This window comes from Schistocerca piceifrons, chromosome 2 (genome assembly GCF_021461385.2).
Source record: "Schistocerca piceifrons isolate TAMUIC-IGC-003096 chromosome 2, iqSchPice1.1, whole genome shotgun sequence".
Classification (NCBI taxonomy): Eukaryota; Metazoa; Arthropoda; class Insecta; order Orthoptera; family Acrididae; genus Schistocerca; species Schistocerca piceifrons.
In genome coordinates, this window is record NC_060139.1 from 342,308,477 (window position 1) to 342,325,686 (window position 17,210).

At 40.0% G+C, this 17,210-nt stretch overlaps 1 protein-coding gene across 7 annotated transcripts in view; it reads right to left on the reverse strand.

Annotated features, from left to right (window-relative positions):
- The window catches only part of LOC124776797 (activating signal cointegrator 1 complex subunit 2), a 179,525-nt gene that overhangs the window by 65,776 nt on the left and 96,539 nt on the right, over nucleotides 1-17,210 (reverse strand). For all 7 annotated transcript variants that reach the window (XM_047251941.1, XM_047251939.1, XM_047251938.1 and 4 more), the window contains 2 exons: nucleotides 14,357-14,480; nucleotides 4,586-4,714 (listed from right to left, as the gene is read on the reverse strand). In XM_047251941.1, the coding sequence (XP_047107897.1) occupies nucleotides 4,586-4,714; nucleotides 14,357-14,480 (253 nt within the window). The remainder of the gene's footprint in view (nucleotides 1-4,585; nucleotides 4,715-14,356; nucleotides 14,481-17,210) is intronic.

The window sequence follows — 17,210 nt, forward strand, 5'->3', positions numbered from 1 at the left end:
GAATCTATGCTGTGAATGACAGAATGACAGTGTCAAATTACTTGGCCTGCATTTCAGTATCTTTCCACACCTACTGAACATTTGGACAAAATATAAGGAATTCAAATGAAATTTTCTTCAAAAAGGATTACATCAAAGAAGCCATCTAATATATGAGGAAAAAATTAATACTCACTCTTGTACATTCACTACTGTATATTACGTGACAGCATATTGGTCCTTGTATCTTTAGTTTGGAAAAACAGTAATATTTTCTCTGCAATATAGCTAGTTTATAAATAAGCCAGATGCAAAACTATGAATATCCAAAGGAACATACACAAGATTGCGACTTGGAATGTACAAGTATTATGCCAAATTGGTAAATTACAGATTGTAGAAAGAGAGTATCAGAAAACTAAAATAAAAGTATTAGCAGAGACTCAATTGGAAAGGCAGTGGACAATTCAAAACAGCTAATGGTAATTCAGTATATTTTTCTGATACATTAGATCACTCCATTAATGAAGTTGCCTCGTTAGTAGACAAGCGATGGAATGCCACACTGCCTGAACACAAGCCTGTCAGCAACCGAATAATACTAGTGAAATTCAACACTAGACCCTGCAAACTAAATGTTACACAAGTGTATGCACCAACTTAAATCAAACCAATTTTATGAGTCTCTATCCAACTGCCTTGAGCAAATACCCAAAAACAAAGTTACCATAGAGCAAGGCGATTTTAATGTTAAGGTAGGGTAATGGGGTTCTTCAAATGAAGTACTTGAGTGGTTTGGCCAAAAGACATTTTCGTGGAGATCAACTGATTCAATTCTGTCACAAAAATAAGTTTACATAACAGAAACTCCAGACTGGAATCTCAAAAATATGGCAAAAAGGATGGATTTCTACTCACCATAAAGATAACAAGCTGAGTTGCAAACATGCACAATGGAAAAAAAAGCTGTTACACATCTAGCTTTCAGCCAAACCCTCCCTCAGAAAAGAGACAACACACACACACACACACACACACACACACACAAATTCACACAATCAAGCACACCTCGCTTACACATGATTGCAATTTCTGGCAACTCAGACCAGACTGCAACTGTCACATTAAATGAAAGCAGCACTCTGGAAAGGGGAGGGGGAGGTGAAGGGGAAGGGTAGTGGGAGAGAAGAGTGCTGACTGGCAAAGCACGCAGGCACCAGATGGAAATATGACAAATCTGCTGCCAGGCGCAGTGTCAAGAGGCTGTTGGGGCAGGGAGGTAGGAAGGGGAGTACCCAACAAGCAGGAAAGGAAAGAAGCGAGGGATGGGAGAGAAACAGGGAGCAGAAAAGGATACAAGCAGGAAAGGGGAAGACAGGGGAGTGCATTGGCAAAAGGCAGTGTGGCACACAGAATGAGGAGACATGAATAGGGAGGATGTGATAGGGCAGAGGGGCTGGAAAATGTTGGATGGCACATGTGGAAGCATTAAATTAACATAGGTTGAGGGTAGGATAAGTTTGGGAGTGGACAATGTGTTGTAAAGATAACTCCCACCTGTGCAGTTCGGAAAAGCTGGTGGTGGAAGGAAGGATCCATATGGCCCATGCTGTGAAGCAGCTATTAAAATTAACTATGTTGTCTCCAGCTGCATGTTGTGGGGCAGGGTGGCCTACTTTGCTCTTTGGCATGAAGATATCATCAATAAACCTGAGCCAGACCAGCAGTTTGAGGTTTTGGGAGGCTAAGACGATTCCTCTCGAGAGCCCATAAATCGGTTGGCATAGGAGGATGCCATGAGGGCCCGTGGCTGTGCTGCAGATTTGTTTGTATACCTTCCTTTCAATGGACAAGTAGTTGTGAATTAGGATAAAGGTAGCAAGGTGTACGAGGAATGAAATAGTGGGTTTGGAGCTGAAGGAAGTTCGAAAAGATAGTGTTCAATAGCAGTAAGAACACGGGTATGAGGGATGTTGGTGTAAAGGGAAGTGACATCAACAGTGACAAGTACAGATCCAAAATGTAAACAGATGGGGATAAGGAGAGTTGGTGAAGGAAGTGGTGGATATCTTTGATGTGGGATGGTAGATTATGATAATTTGTTGGAAGTGCTGGTCAATGAGTGCCAAAATTCTTTGAGGGGAGCACAATATCCAGCTACAATAGTGTGTCCAGGATTGTTGGGTACATGGATTATGGGGCTGTAAAAGATGGACCTGTGGGGTGTCACAAAGGTGGGGAGGGAAATGGATTCATGCGGGAGGTTCTGGGAAGGGTCTAAGGCTTTAAGCAGGGATTGGAAATTACGGACTTGTGGGATGGGATCACTCAAATAATTACATCAATGAAACATGTGAGAGAACTGAGAAATTATGAGATTGCAATGAGACCAGAAGAATGTTCACTGAAATTAACAAGATCCTTGAAACAATGAACATGGGTTGTACAACATGGAAGATGGCACATGTCTAACCATTACCAATATAGTACAAGCCAATAATCACTGGAGAACATACTGCAACAAGTTTGATATGGATAAAGGTGGAAAACTTAGTTGTGCAAACATTCCAGTAAAGAAGGAACCTAACATCTTACAAGTGGTCCAAAAAACTTTAGCTGAACTGGGAAAAATAACAAAGCACCTGGATATGACCTTACACTACTGAAATGATCAAAGCATCTTGAAATTTGGGTTTGGAAATCACGCACAATGTATGTAACTACATATAGACTAATGGTACGTGGATAGAAGACTGGACCATGTCGATAATGATTCTGTTTCGTAAGAAATGAAACATACAGCATTTTGCAAACTACAGAGCCATTTCATTAATTTCACTTGCCAGCAATATTCTTACAAATGTCATTCACGAACGCCTGAGAACCTACTTAAATACAGATATACCACTAGAGCAAGCTGGACTTCTGTATAATGAAGAACACTAGCAGATTCACAATGTTGGACAGATAACTGAAAAAGAGAATTCAATACTCCTTTAGTTCTTTGCTTCTTGGACTACAGCCACACTTTTGATGGAAAGAACTGAGAAACATGCTAGCAGAAATGGGCATTACTGATCATCTTATTATCCTTATCAGAAATCTCTACTCCGATAGCACTGCATTAATCAGATTTGATAAGACTATTTCAAATTCTTTTGAAACATTTAAAGGAAGTCACATAGGGTGCATTCTATCACAACTTCTCTTTGTAAGATTTGCTGATGACACCACACTGTGCACAGGATCACAAGTGGAAATGAAGGAGCTACTGGATAGAGTTAAGAAAAGGAATGAGAAACTTGGATTGTCAGTTATACGAAAAAGACCAAGATCATGATAAAATTATTTAATTGGATAGATAAAAAATTTACTCACCAAGTGGCGGCAGAACATACACATGAAAGACTGTTGTGAATGGCAAGCTTTCAGAGCCAGTGGCTCCTTTTAGGCAGAAGGGTTGAAGGGTTCTGCCTGAAGAAGGAGCCACTGGCTCTGAAAGCTTGCCATTCACAACACTCTTACGTGTGTGTTCTGCCATCACTTGGTGAGTAGATTTTTTATCCATCCAATAAAATAATTTTATCAATAAGTGATTGTTTTCATTGTTATATTAGCCCAAGATCATGGTAAGTAACAGAGGTGACTTACTACCAGCTAATCAGGTTCTATCAGTATATGAAGAAGCTGATCATTTCGTTTACGAATGGCAACTACCAATAAACATAGAAAAATGTACGTTAGTATAGATGAGTAGCAAAAATGTTTGAGTACACCATTAGCAGTGTGCTGCTTGACAGTTAAGTTGATTAAATATCTAGATGTAACATTACAAAGCAATATGAAATGGAATTAGCATGTTGAGATAAGATTACAGAGATTAGGTCTCATATGAAGGCAAATCGACAGTCGATTTTTACTTCGATTTTCAAATGGAACAGGAAAGAAAATTACTAGTAGCGGTACAGGATATCCTCTGCCATGCACCATGTGATGCCTTATAGAGTAAGTATGCATGTATGTATGTATGTAGATGTAGAACTTTTCTGGGGAGAGATGCTACACTGAAGCTGACAGTGATTTGTAAAAATGTAACCTTAAACAGACATTCTACATTGAGTGTGCTGAAATCTCTGATTTTTTTTTTTTTTTTTCAGTTTTCCTTTATGGCTCTGAAATCTGGGCATTAACTGAAGGGGACAGCAAAAGAATTGATGCTCTTGAGATGTGGACATATAGGAGGTTGCCGAGAATATAATGGATGGACAAAAAGACCAACAAATCCATCTTTCGAGAACTCAGGGTGGAGAATAGGTTGTCCAGTATTTGTTTCCAGCAACTATTACAGTTCTTTGGCCAATAGTTCGACAAAAGAAGGATAACTTGGAAAATGTGATCATTCAAGGCAAAGTTGGTGGAAAGATACTGCAGGGAAGACTACGAGACGGTAGAGGGAGCAGATAAAGGAGAAGACACACCAAACATGGAGCCAGCTACTCAAAGATGTAGGAGACAGAGAAAAACTGAGACAGACTGTAAAGAGGATTGTGTGATGGGTTACCAACTTTTAACAATGAAGGATGGAGTGTTGACGACAAATAATTACCTCTATAAATCCATCTTGTAGGTGAGGAAGGATGTCTTGCACTTCAGTGATGAGAGAATCTAATTCAACTCCTGTTACTTTTTTTTTCTTATTCTCACTCGGGGCTTCCACATGGCCACTTGCAGTTGGCTAGAATATAACAATAACCACTCTGTCACATCATTTGATACATATTATTCAGCAGTATTAAAAACAACTACGGGTTTGCTATTTACAGTGGCGGGTTACAGGAAAATACACCAGTTAATCAGATAATATATGTTAATGGTACAAGACATTGTGTGTTTCAATAAAGTGCAGTGGAGAACATGGGTGTACAGTGAAGGTAGTAGTTGACGGGGTAACTACTGATTGATCTCTATGCATGTTTTAACCCTATGTAAAACTTCAAATGTCAGATGCCATATCCAAATTAATGTTGGAAGTTACAACTTCTCTTGTGACTGTAAAACTGCACTGCAATCAAAATGATTTGGCATTAGAATACATGTTCACCATTTGATTTGGCAATTTTAAATCTTAAGTGTCAATTCAGTTTTACGAAACTCAATTTCACACAAGCTAGACTAAAAGGAGCCGTATTTACATCATACTTTCATAAACAACAGTCCTTACAGCTTAAAGTGCCATATGACATGCTGCAATGTAAAAGTCATATGCTGCCAATTTGTTTCTCATGTGCAGAAGAGCAATATACTATTTTAACAATGAGTACTAGTGTGCCAAAATATGCTTTCAGTTGCAAAGACTGTTATTTATAAATATATAGTAAATGCAGCTCTTACTCTCTCCTGACACCTTCTCCCATATTATTATTTATGCTCAATTCTATAACATGCCAAACAAATAAAAACAGTTTACAGGTAGCAGAAATAGCAATCAATGGCACACATACAACAGATGACGCGCCAAGTTCTGGGGCATCCATTAAGGATAACAAACTGAGGTGGCACTAGCATCTAGACAAATTAACCAAAAAGCTCATTAATGACTAATTTGCATTTAGAAATCTCTCTCACTGTCAATGGAGGTAGAGACATATGGCACCTTATCATTCTTTAATGTCCTTGATCGCCGTAAAGCAAATCGGTGTCTCAGCCACAATGTTTACAGAAACCCACCCACATGGGCCGATATTTGCATGCTAACAGCCATCACTGACAATTGCAGAAACATTCTGAGGATCTTGGTGCACCAAGCGGAAGCCATCTCAGATGCTGAAAACCTGCTGAAGCAACTGAGCCACTTACAGAAAGTATTCCAGGAAGATGGCTACAACAACCACCAGATTTTTTTGCAGGTCATGTTGTTGAAAACAGAGAAACAGAAGGACCCTGAGGAGGACTGTAAGAAGCTTGTGTTGTTGCTGTTCTGTGGCTCAGTAAAAGGACAGATTAGCCAGCTCCAAAAGAGGCATAAAATCAATTCGATCTTCAGTGCTCCAACAAATATTTGACAACTCATGAAGCCTGTGAAAGATGATGAAGGCCTCAGAATGCAAGGAGTATATAAAATATTGTATGGGTATGGGCAGTTTTACATTGGACAGACTGCGTGCACTATTGAACAATGCTGTGCAGGACACAAGGTGCATTCATCTTCAGTACCCTGAGAAATTAGCGTTAGCAGAGACATCTGTTATTACATAGACTAGAAGTTTCTAGGACAGCATAATATAAGAAGCCACCAACATAAAACTTTGTGACAATATTCTCAATAAAGATGGTGGTCTTCAGCTAAGCACAGCTTGGGACCTGGCCATCAGAAGGTTGAATCGGGCCTACAGTGTGAGCAATGAAAACATTACCTTATATAGCACTGGAGCAAACATCGTGAACATCACAGAAGACATAGCAGCCGTATACGGATGGTAGCAGCAACCAGAAGACAGTGAACACATGAAAATGACCAAGTAGTACTTGGCTGAAAGCTTGTGGATTTTAAACCGCTTGATATGGCTGGAAGCTTGAGAGAATTTTATCAATAACAATTCACTGTGGAAATTAGAATAAGCTCTAGTTCCAGATGTTGCCACTGTCTTCAGTCCGAAGACTGCTTCCACGCAGCTCTCCATGCTAGTATATGCTGTGTAAATCTCTTCATAAGTACTGTAACCCACATCCATCTGAACCTACTTATTGTATTCAAGCATTGGTCACTATCTACACTTTTTACACCCCACACTTCCTTCCATTACCAAACCGATAGTTTCTTGGTGCCACAGGATGTGCTCTATCAACAAATTCCTTCTTTTAGTCAAATTGTGCCATATTTCTTTTTCCCCCCAATTCAATTCAATACCTCATTTTTTACATCCAATTCAATATCTCATTTTTTATTCAGTCTACTCTCCTTCAGCATTCTTCTATGGGACGCAATTCTGAAAGTTTCTTGTCAGAATTGCCTACTGTCCCTTTTTCACTTCCATATAAGGCTACGCTCCACAAAAATACCCTCAGAAAAGACTTCCAAGCACTTAAATTTATTTAGATGTTAACAATTCCTCTTTTCTGAAATGCTTTGTTTGCTACTGCCCATCTGCATTTTTGTATATTTCATACTTCGGCCATCATAATTTATTTTACTGTCCAAATAACAAAACTAATCTACTATTTTATTTGTCTCAATTCTAATCTAATTCACTTGGTACTGCCTGATTTACTTTGGCTATATTGCATTACCCTCATTTTACTGATGTCAATCTTACAATCTGTTTTCAAAACACTATCCATTATGTTCAGAATTACAATGTCACTGGCACACTGCAAAGTTTTTATTTTCTCTCCCTAAACTTTATTTCCCGTAACTAAATTCTCCATGGTTTCCTTCACAGCTTGCTCAAAATACAGACTGAATAACAGTAGGGATAGGCTGCAAATCTGCTGCATTCTCTTTGTAACCACTGTTTCCTTTTCACGTCTTTCAACTCTTATAACTGGAATCTGATTTCTTTACAAGTTTTAAATTACTCTTCTGTGCAAGTATTTTTAACCCTGCTACCTTTAAAATTTCAATTAGCATAGTTCACATAGTACTATCAAAACCTTTCCCTAAATCTACAAATGCTATAAATGTAGGTCTGCCTTCCTTCATATATCTTCTAGGATAAGTATAAGTTTCATTGTGTGATCCTACATTTCTGTGGAACTCAAATTAATCTTCCACAGGGCAGCCTTTTCCATTTTTCCATTCTCCTGTAAATACAAGGGTGTGCTGAAAAGTAATGTGTCTGAATTTTTACAGTGAAAACGCTTACAGATTTTTAAATACAAAAAACATTATTAACATTCTACACCTTGTATTCTTCAGGCTTACATATTTATTTCTCAGTGGCAACAAACACATTTCTTCCAACGAGAGACCAGTTTGTCGATACCATCACCGTGGAATATCTGACTTTGTCGGCGGAGTCACAATCTTTTCTCTGCTTGCACCACTTCATAACAATGTCACAGCCTCAAATGTGTTCTTTAAGTTTTTGATACAGATACAGTAGAAAGGAGATGGGGCCAAGTCAGGACTGCACAGAGAATGATCAATGACAATGAAGCCAATGTGTCGGACTGTTGAAGATGTCACAGGGCTCATGTGTGTTCTGGTATTGTCATCCTGGAGGAAAGGGTGCTCCACGTATGAATGAACTTCTTGAATTTGAAACTTGATTACAGCACATTGTTAGTCATTGCTTTATAAAAAGGGAGAAAGGGATAATGTAGATAATTTTAGACCTATTTCTATGCCATCAGTGTTTGCAAAAGTTATCGAGAAGGCTGTGTATGTAAGGTTAATTGATCATTTTATATCACATGATTTGCTATCAAATGTACAGTTCGGCTTTAGAAGTCGTTTGACAACTGAAAATGCTATATTCTCTTTTCTCTGTGAGGTACTGGATGGGTTAAACAAAGGTTTCAGATGCTAGGCTTTTTTTTTATTTAACTAAGGCATTTGATTGCGTTGATCACAAAATATTGCTCCAGAAGTTGGACCATTACAGAATACAGGGAGTAGCTCACAATTGGTTCACCTCTTACTTTAGCAACAGGCAGCAAAAGGTCATTATTCACAATGTTGATAACGGCTGTGATGTGGGATCTGAGTGGGGTACTGTCAAGTGGGGGGTGCCCCAGGGATCAGTGTTGGGGCCGCTCCTGTTCCTTATTTATATAAATGGTATGCCCTCTAGTATTATGAGTAACTCTAAAATATTTCTGTTTGCTGATAACACTAGCTTGGTAGTAAAGGATGTTGTGTGCAACATTGACTCGGTTTCAAATAGTGCAGTATATGACCTCAGTTCATGGCTTGTAGAAAATAAACTAACATTAAATCACAGTAAGACTCAGTTTTTACAGTTTCTAACACAAAATTCAACAAAACCCGACGTTTTAATCTCACAGAACGGGTATATGAATAGTGAAACTGAACAGTTCAAATTCCTAGGTGTTCAGATAGATAGTAAGCTGTCGTGGAAAGCCCACGTTCAGGATCTTGTTCAAAGACTTAATACTGCCATTTTCACTATTCGAACGGTATCGAAAGTGAGTGATACTTCGACACGTAAATTAGTCTACTTTGCTTATTTTCATTCACTTATGTCATATGGTATTATGTTTTGGGGTAACTCTTCCCATTCTAGAAGGATATTTTTGGCTCAGAAACGGGCGGTTCGGGCAATACGTGGTGTGAGTTCACGAACCTCTTGTCGACCTCTGTTCATGAGTCTGGGTATTTTGACATTGGCCTCTCAATATGTATATTCCTTATTGTCGTTTCTTGTTACCAATATTAGTTTATTTCCAAAAATACGCAGCTTTCACTCGGTTAATACTTGGCAGAAATCAAACCTCCATTTGGATCGGACTTCCTTAACTCTTGTGCAAAAAGGTGTGCAGTATACTGCTGCATCCATTTTCAATAAGCTGCCACTCGAATTCAAAAATCTTAGCAGTAGTCCAAGCGCTTTCAAATCGAAACTGAAGAGTTTCCTCATGGGTCACTCCTTCTATTCTGTCGAGGAGTTCCTTGAAAAATTAAGCTGATTCTCATTGTATTGCTGATAGCGTTTGCTGAAACTTATGGACTGATTTTCTTTCAGGTTCATGAACTCTTTTTTTTATCTGTTATTACTTTTATGTTGTCAGTTCATGTACTGACACGTTCCATGACCTTGGAGATTTTCTCCTCAATTTGGTCCTATGGAACTTGACATGTAAATAAATAAATAAATAAATAACAGTTACATTACACACCATTGTATTAAATGCTACAATTCGGAGCCCTCTAGTGGTATAGGTCTTCGAGTGCTCTGTCAAATTCTTTGCGCAGTATACCTCCCATCCTATCGTCGTCGCCACCACTACCACCACCACCACCACCACCACCTACGTTCTTTTTCCTTTCTATAACACTGTCTTAAAGTTAATTTCCCTGTGAAACTTCTCAATATAATGTTTCCACCTTTCAGCTGTCCCTTCTTTTCCTAGTACTGGTTTTCCATCTGAGCTCTCTATTTTCAAATAGCTGCTTCTCTTTTCTCCAAAGGTCTCTAATTTTCCTACATGTAATATCTTTGCCTTAGTTATACATGCTTCTGTACCTTACATTTGTCCTGTAGCCATTCCTGCTTAGCCATTTTGTATTTCTATCAATTTCACTTTTTAGACATTTTTATTCCCTTTCGCCACTTCATTTGCTGCATTTTTATATTTTCTCCTTTCATCAAATATTTCCTGTGATATCCAAGGATTCCTAGTAGGTCTTGTCCTTTTGCCTGTGTGATCTTCTGCTGCCTTCCCTACACCACCTCTCAAAGCCACTCATTTGTTTTCTATGGTAAGCCTTTCCTGTATCTATTTAACAACTACAGATAGAAATTAATAATGAAACAATTTCTGACTAAAATTAATACAAGTCTATTTCACTATGCATGTGTTGTAAAGTTCCATTTGGCTTAGTGATTGTGGAAACCACATGGTTATCAACTGAATCACTATCTAATACCAGTCTGCTGTTGACACTTTCACTCATGATAGATACTGCAAGGAAGACATTAAGGGCAGATTGGTGCAAGTCTAGCTGCCTGGTCTAGAAATGAGTTTGAATTAAAAGTGAACACCAATAGTGAGGTAGATGTAAAGTTGTTGCAGTACACCATACTGCATTTCCATTAAGTAGCAGTTTAGGCTTTTTAAGATCAACTTTCATCTTACAATTATTAAACAAAGGCTGGTTGAATAAGACAATATTATGAGAAGGAAAGTTGCTACTCACTATATAGCAGAGATGCTGAGACGCAGATAGGCACAACAAAAGACTATTATAGCTTTTGGCTGTTAAGGCCTTCGTCAACCACACACACACACACACACACACACACACACACACACACACACACACACACATGACAAGCAGTCTCACGCAACTTAAACCATGCTGTGAGGAGCAGCACCAGTGCATGGTAGGAGTGGCGAATGGGTGGGAGTAAGGAGGAGGCTGGAGCGGAGAGGGATAGTATGGTGGGCGTGGTGGACAGCAAAATACTGCAGGTTACACAGAGGGCAGGAGAGAGGTGGGGTGGGAAGGGGGGGGGGGAAGTAGCGGAAAAGGAGAGAAGTAAAAAGACTGGGTGTGGTGGTGGAATGACGGCTATGTAGTGCTGGAATGGGAACAGGGAAGGGGCTGGATGGGTGAGGAAAGTGACTAATGAAGGTTGAAGCTAGGACGGTTACGGGAATGACTGATGTATTGTGGGGAAAGTTCCCACCTGCAAAATTCAGATAAGCCGGTGTTGGTGGGAAGGATCCATATGACACAGGCTGTGAAGCAGTCATTGAAATGAAGGATATTATGTTTGGCTGCGTGTTCAGCAACAGGGTGGTCCACTTGTTTCTTGGCAATAGTTTTTCAGTGGCCATTCATGCCGACAGACAGCTTGCTGGTTGTCACGCCTATATAGAATGCAGCTTAACTTGTAGGCCTCATGACTGGTTTCACAGGTAGCTCTGCCTTTGATGGGATAGGTGATGTTAGTGACTGGACTGGAGTAGGTGGTGGTAGGAGGATGTATGGGAAATGTCTTGCATCTAGGTCTATTACAGGGGTATGAGCCTTTAGGTAAGGGATTGGGAGCAGGGGTTGTGTAAGGATGGACGAATATATTGTGTAGGTTCGATGGACGGCAGAATACCACTGTGGGAGGGGTGGAAAGGATAGTGGGCAGGACATTTCTCATTTCAGGACACAAAGAGAGGTAAATGAAACCCTGGCAGAGAATGTAATTCAGCTGCTACAGTCTTGGGTGGTACAGAATTACGAGGGGAATGCTCCTCTGTGGCTGGATGGTGGGATGTCGGGAAGTGGTGGGAGACTGGAAAGATAAGACACAGGAGATTTGTCTTTGTACAAGGTTGGGAGGATAATTACGGTCAGTGAAGGCTTCAGTGAGACCCTTGGTATATTTCGAGAGGGACTGCTCATCACTACAGATGTGGCGGTCACAGGTGGCTAGGCTGTATGGAAGGGACTTCTTGGTATGGAAGGGGTGGCAGATGTCAAAGTGGAGCTATTGCTGGTGGTTAGTAGGTTTTATAAGGACGGAGGTATTGATGTAGCCATCTCTGACGTGGAGGTCAACATCTAGGAAGGTGGCTTGTTGGGTTGAGTAGGACCAGGTGAAGCAAATGGGGGAGAAGTAGTTGAGTTTCTGGAGGAATGTGGATAGGGTGCCCTCACCTTTGATCTAGGTAACAAAGATGTCATCAATGAATCTGAACCAGGTGAGGGGTTTAGGATTCTGGGGTTTTAGGAAGGATTCCTCTAGATGGCCCATAAATAGGTTGGCATAGGATGGTGCCATGTGGGTGCCCATAGCCATATCCCAGATTTATTTGTAGGTAATTCCATCAAAGGAGAAGTAATTGTGGGTGAGGATATAGTTGGTCATGGCAACTAGGAAGGATAATGTTGGTTTGGAATCCATCGGGCATTGGGAAAGGTAGTGTTCCATAGCGGTAAGGCCATGAGCATTAGGGATGTGGTGTACAGGGAGGTGGCATCAATAGTGATGAGCATTAGGGATGTGGTGTACAGGGAGGTGGCATCAATAGTGATGAGCAGGGCACCGTTTGGTAAAGGAACAGGAACTGTGGAGAGTTGGTGGAGGAAATGGTTGGTATCTTTCATATAGGAGGTTGAAGGCGTTGGTCCACAAGAGCAAAGAGTCTCTCACATCCTGGGTAATTAGGTTTATGGACTTTAGGAAGCATGTAGAAGGTAGGAGTGTGGGGAGTGGTAGGTATAAGCAGAGAGATGGAGTCTGGGGAGAGGTTCTGGAATGGGCCTACGGATTTGAGTAGTGACTGGAGATCCTGCTGGACTACTGGATTGGGGTCACTGTGGCAAGGTTTGTAGGTGGAAGTATCTGACAGCTGGTGGAGTCCTTCCACCAGGAAATCCTTGAGGTTCAAAACAACGGTGGTGGAGCCTTTGTCTGCAGGTAGGATTATAAGGTCAGGATCAGTTTTTAGATGGTGGACTGCAGTTCTTTCTGCAGATATAAGGTTAGTTTGCATGTTGAGGGATTTGAGGAATGATGGTGAGGCAAGGTTTGAGGTTAAGAAATTCTGGAAAGTTAACAGGGGGTGGTTTGGAGGCAGTGGGGATGGATCCCAGTTGGATAGAGGAGTGAATTGAGTTAGGCAAGGTTCAATATTAGTCTTTGGTTGAGTCTGATTGGTAGGGTTAGTGGCAAAAAAGTGTTTCACTGTAGTGACCGGGAGAAGGAGAGAGATGGTCCTTAACAAGTCCTGCATGACTGAATTTGGGAGTGGGGCAAAAGATGAGGCTTCTGGAAAGGACTGATATCCCTGTGGGGCTAAGGCTTCTGGAGGGAAGGTTCATGACTGTGTTGCAGGTCTGTTTAGGTTTTGGATTCTGTGTGGTGGTGGGAGGGAGTTTTGGAGGGTGGGGTAAGTGTAGAAGGTCTACGAGACAGGGTCTGTCAGCTATGAGGGGATGTGGGGGAGATTTGGAGGTCGTTGTAGAGGCGGTGCACAGCGGCACTTCAAGGTGGGAGTAGGAAGTGAGCATGATGGAGAGCTTTTAGAAGTGGAGTTGTGCATGTTACTCAAGTTCCTGCAGTGCAAGAGTTTCAATGTGTGTTATGGGTTCCAGGAATTTGGGATTGCATAGCAGGAGACTTTTGTGGGTGGAGAGAAGGTAATACAAGGAGGATTGGGCTTGATTCATATGGTTCTGCAGGACTATGTTAGTAAGAGCTAAGGATTGGCAGAACCTGAACAGGTGGAGGTAATTGTGGAAGGAGGGGTGGCAGCCAGATATGGGTTAATTTGATGGTAAGGCCATTAGAGGGTACTCCATGAGCCAAGCAACAAGGCAGGAATAATATGTGAGACCGGGATCTGGCTAGGGATAAGGAAACTTTTCTGTATTGACACAGATGGAAGGAGCAAGGATCCACGGTGGTGGAGAAATATGAAAAATTACGTTGCATAAGAAATAAACTGGTACTTATTGAGAATGGGCTGTATAAAAGAAGACCCAAACTCAACAAGAGTAAATAAATTTAATTTTTAACACAAAGAAGAAAACACTTTTACAAGTACAATAAAGATACATCATTATTCACATGTCATACTTTTCTTTGCTTACACAATGAAAACTTGAAATAATGTTAAATTTTGCCAACTACAATCCAGGCATGCACTGTAAAGCAACAAAGAAACAAAATAACTAAGAGGTAATACCAACCTGGATGTCCTTCGTGTCTGTAGTTTTTGAAAACTCCGATGAAAAAAAGCTATTTTTCTGTGAACTCGGGGTATCAAAACATGACAGAACAGATTCCATCAAGAAATCAAATTTAATTGTATCACTGCATCCAAGTTAAGTACATCAATACAATTTGATTTTATGCAATAGTAAATGTTCTTTCAGCATACGTGCATTACAAAAACTAAACATTACACAAGTTAAGCTCTAAATCAATGATTATTCACTCATATAGCGCAATATTAAATACAACAGAGAATAAGAACAACCTTTTTTCCCCTCATTACTGTTGACTATATATTTGCAATGAGGAGTTTCCACATGTTCCAATTCCAGTGTTGACTCCAGTAGAGGGACCCACTGCACCAGTCTCCAAGGATGAGGTTGCCGAAGCATTACAGAAAATGAAAAATGGAAAGGCAACGGGGCCAAATGATCTTCCTGCAGACTTGGGGAAATCAAAACACTGGGATTCAGCTGACTGGTTGACAGATTACTTTAATAAGATCATTGAGGAGGGAACGATTCCAGCTGACTGAACATGTAGCACAACAGTTCCAATTTGGAAGCAGAAGGGAAGTCCAGCTCAATGTAACAACTACTGCCTAATACGCCTTCCGTCACACACCACAGAAGTATTCGAGCGCATCATTGATAAAAGGATCTAACAAATTATCAGTCTCTCCATCAATCAATGTGGTCTCGTGAAGGGCTGTGGGACGACACATGCTATCCATGCAGCTTGCCCGCTTATCGAAAAGCACTGCGAGAAGTCAAAATATCTACACCTTGCCTTTCTCGACCTCGAAAAAATCTTCAGAGAAAATCTTCAACAGTTACACTGGGATGAGGTGTACAAGGAACCCAATGCTAATTTAAAATATAGCTATTTCATGATATACTTGTGAGAGAATTTGAAAACTGTTTCCCCAAGAAAGTAGTTAAATCTAATTATAAGAAACCATGCAAAGAACCTTGGCTTATTAAAGGAATAAAAATATCTTGCAACCACAAAAGGGAACTGTATCTAACAACAAGAAAGAGTAATGACCCAGAAACAGGCAAATATTATAAAAACTACTGTGCTACATTAAGAAAGGTTATTAAAAAGTCCAGAAGCATGTGCATCATGTCTGAGATTAATACCTCTGATAACAAAATCAAAACAATTTGGAATACTATTACAAGGGAGACAGGGCAACCAAGACTTCAGAATGATGGCATTACCATCAAAGCGAATGGAAACTTGATAAACAACAAGCCAGAAGTTGAAAACATTTTGAATAATCATTTTTTAAATATTGTAGAGAAAATAGGATCTAAATGTTCATTAGAAGAAGCAAGGCAGTTAATGGAAGAGGCCTTACCCACACCATTCGATACAATTGAAATTCCACCCACCTCTCCTCCTGAAATTAGGAAGACAATAAACTCTCTCAAGAATAAAAGTTCTCGTGGAATTCATGGCATTTCCAGCAGGATAATAAAAGCTTGTTCCCAAAAGATAAGTGGGATTCTTAGCCACATATGTAATAGCTCTCTGAAGTAGGGTATTTTCCCAGATAGACTGAAGTATGCCATTGTTAAACCACTGCATAAAAAAGGGGATATGTCTGATGTCAACAACTACCGCTCAATCTCTCTTCTGACTGCCTTATCCAAAATTCTTGAAAAAGTAATGTATTGTAGAGTAGCTTCACACGTTTGTAAAAACAAAGTTTTAACAAAATGTCAGTTTGGTTTCCAGAAAGATTTTTCAACGGAAAATGCTATATATACTTTCACTAATGAAATATTAAATGCTCTGGGTAACCGGAAGTCACCCGTCGGGATTTTTTGTGATCTCTCAAAAGGCTTTTGATTGTGTAAATCATGGAATACTCCTAGATAAGCTCAAGTACTGTGGTATGAATGGGACAGCACTCAAATGGTTTACATCATACCTAACTGGAAGAGTGCAGAAAGTTGAAATAAGCAGTTCACATAATATGCAAAAAACTGGTGATTTCTCAAACTGGGGAACAATCATGATTGGGGTGCCGCAAGGTTCGGTCTTGGGTCCTCTGCTGTTCTTAATATATATTAATGGCTTGCCATTCTATATTCACAAAGATGCAAAGCTGGTACTTTTTGCCAATGATACAAATATAGCTATCACACCCAATACACAAGAATTAACTGGTGAAATTGTAAATGATGTTTTCCAGAAAATCATTAAGTGGTTCTCTGCAAATGGGCTCTCATTAAACTTTGACAAAACACAGTACATACAGTTCTACACAGTAAATGGAATGACACCATTAATAAATGTAGACTTCGATCAGAAATCAGTAGCTAACGTAGAACATTTCAAATTTCTAGGTGTATGCATTGATGAGGGGTTGAACTGGAAAAAATGCACTGAAGATCTGCTGAAACGTTTGAGTTCAGCTACTTATGCTATTAGGGTCATTGCAAATTTTGGTGATATACATGTCAGTAAATTAGCTACCGTATTTACTCGAATCTAAGCCGCACCTGAAAAAAAGACTCGAAATCAAGGGGAAAAATTTCCCGAATCTAAGCTGCACCTGAATTTTGAGACTCGAAATTCAAGGGGAGAGAAAAGTTTTAGACCGCATCTCCAAATCGAAACAAAGTTGGTCCATTGTAACATGAGACACAATTTAGGTCGAATGGATGAAGATACAGCTACTGTAGTTTGGTTCGAGTCGTAAGATTAACAGTTAAGCTTTACCAAGTAGCCATTGCTATGTGTCAGGCGCTCCATCCGTATTTGTACGGGTACCCTTCCTTTTTCACGTGCTTCATCTGGTTTGATTCGATTGCTTAT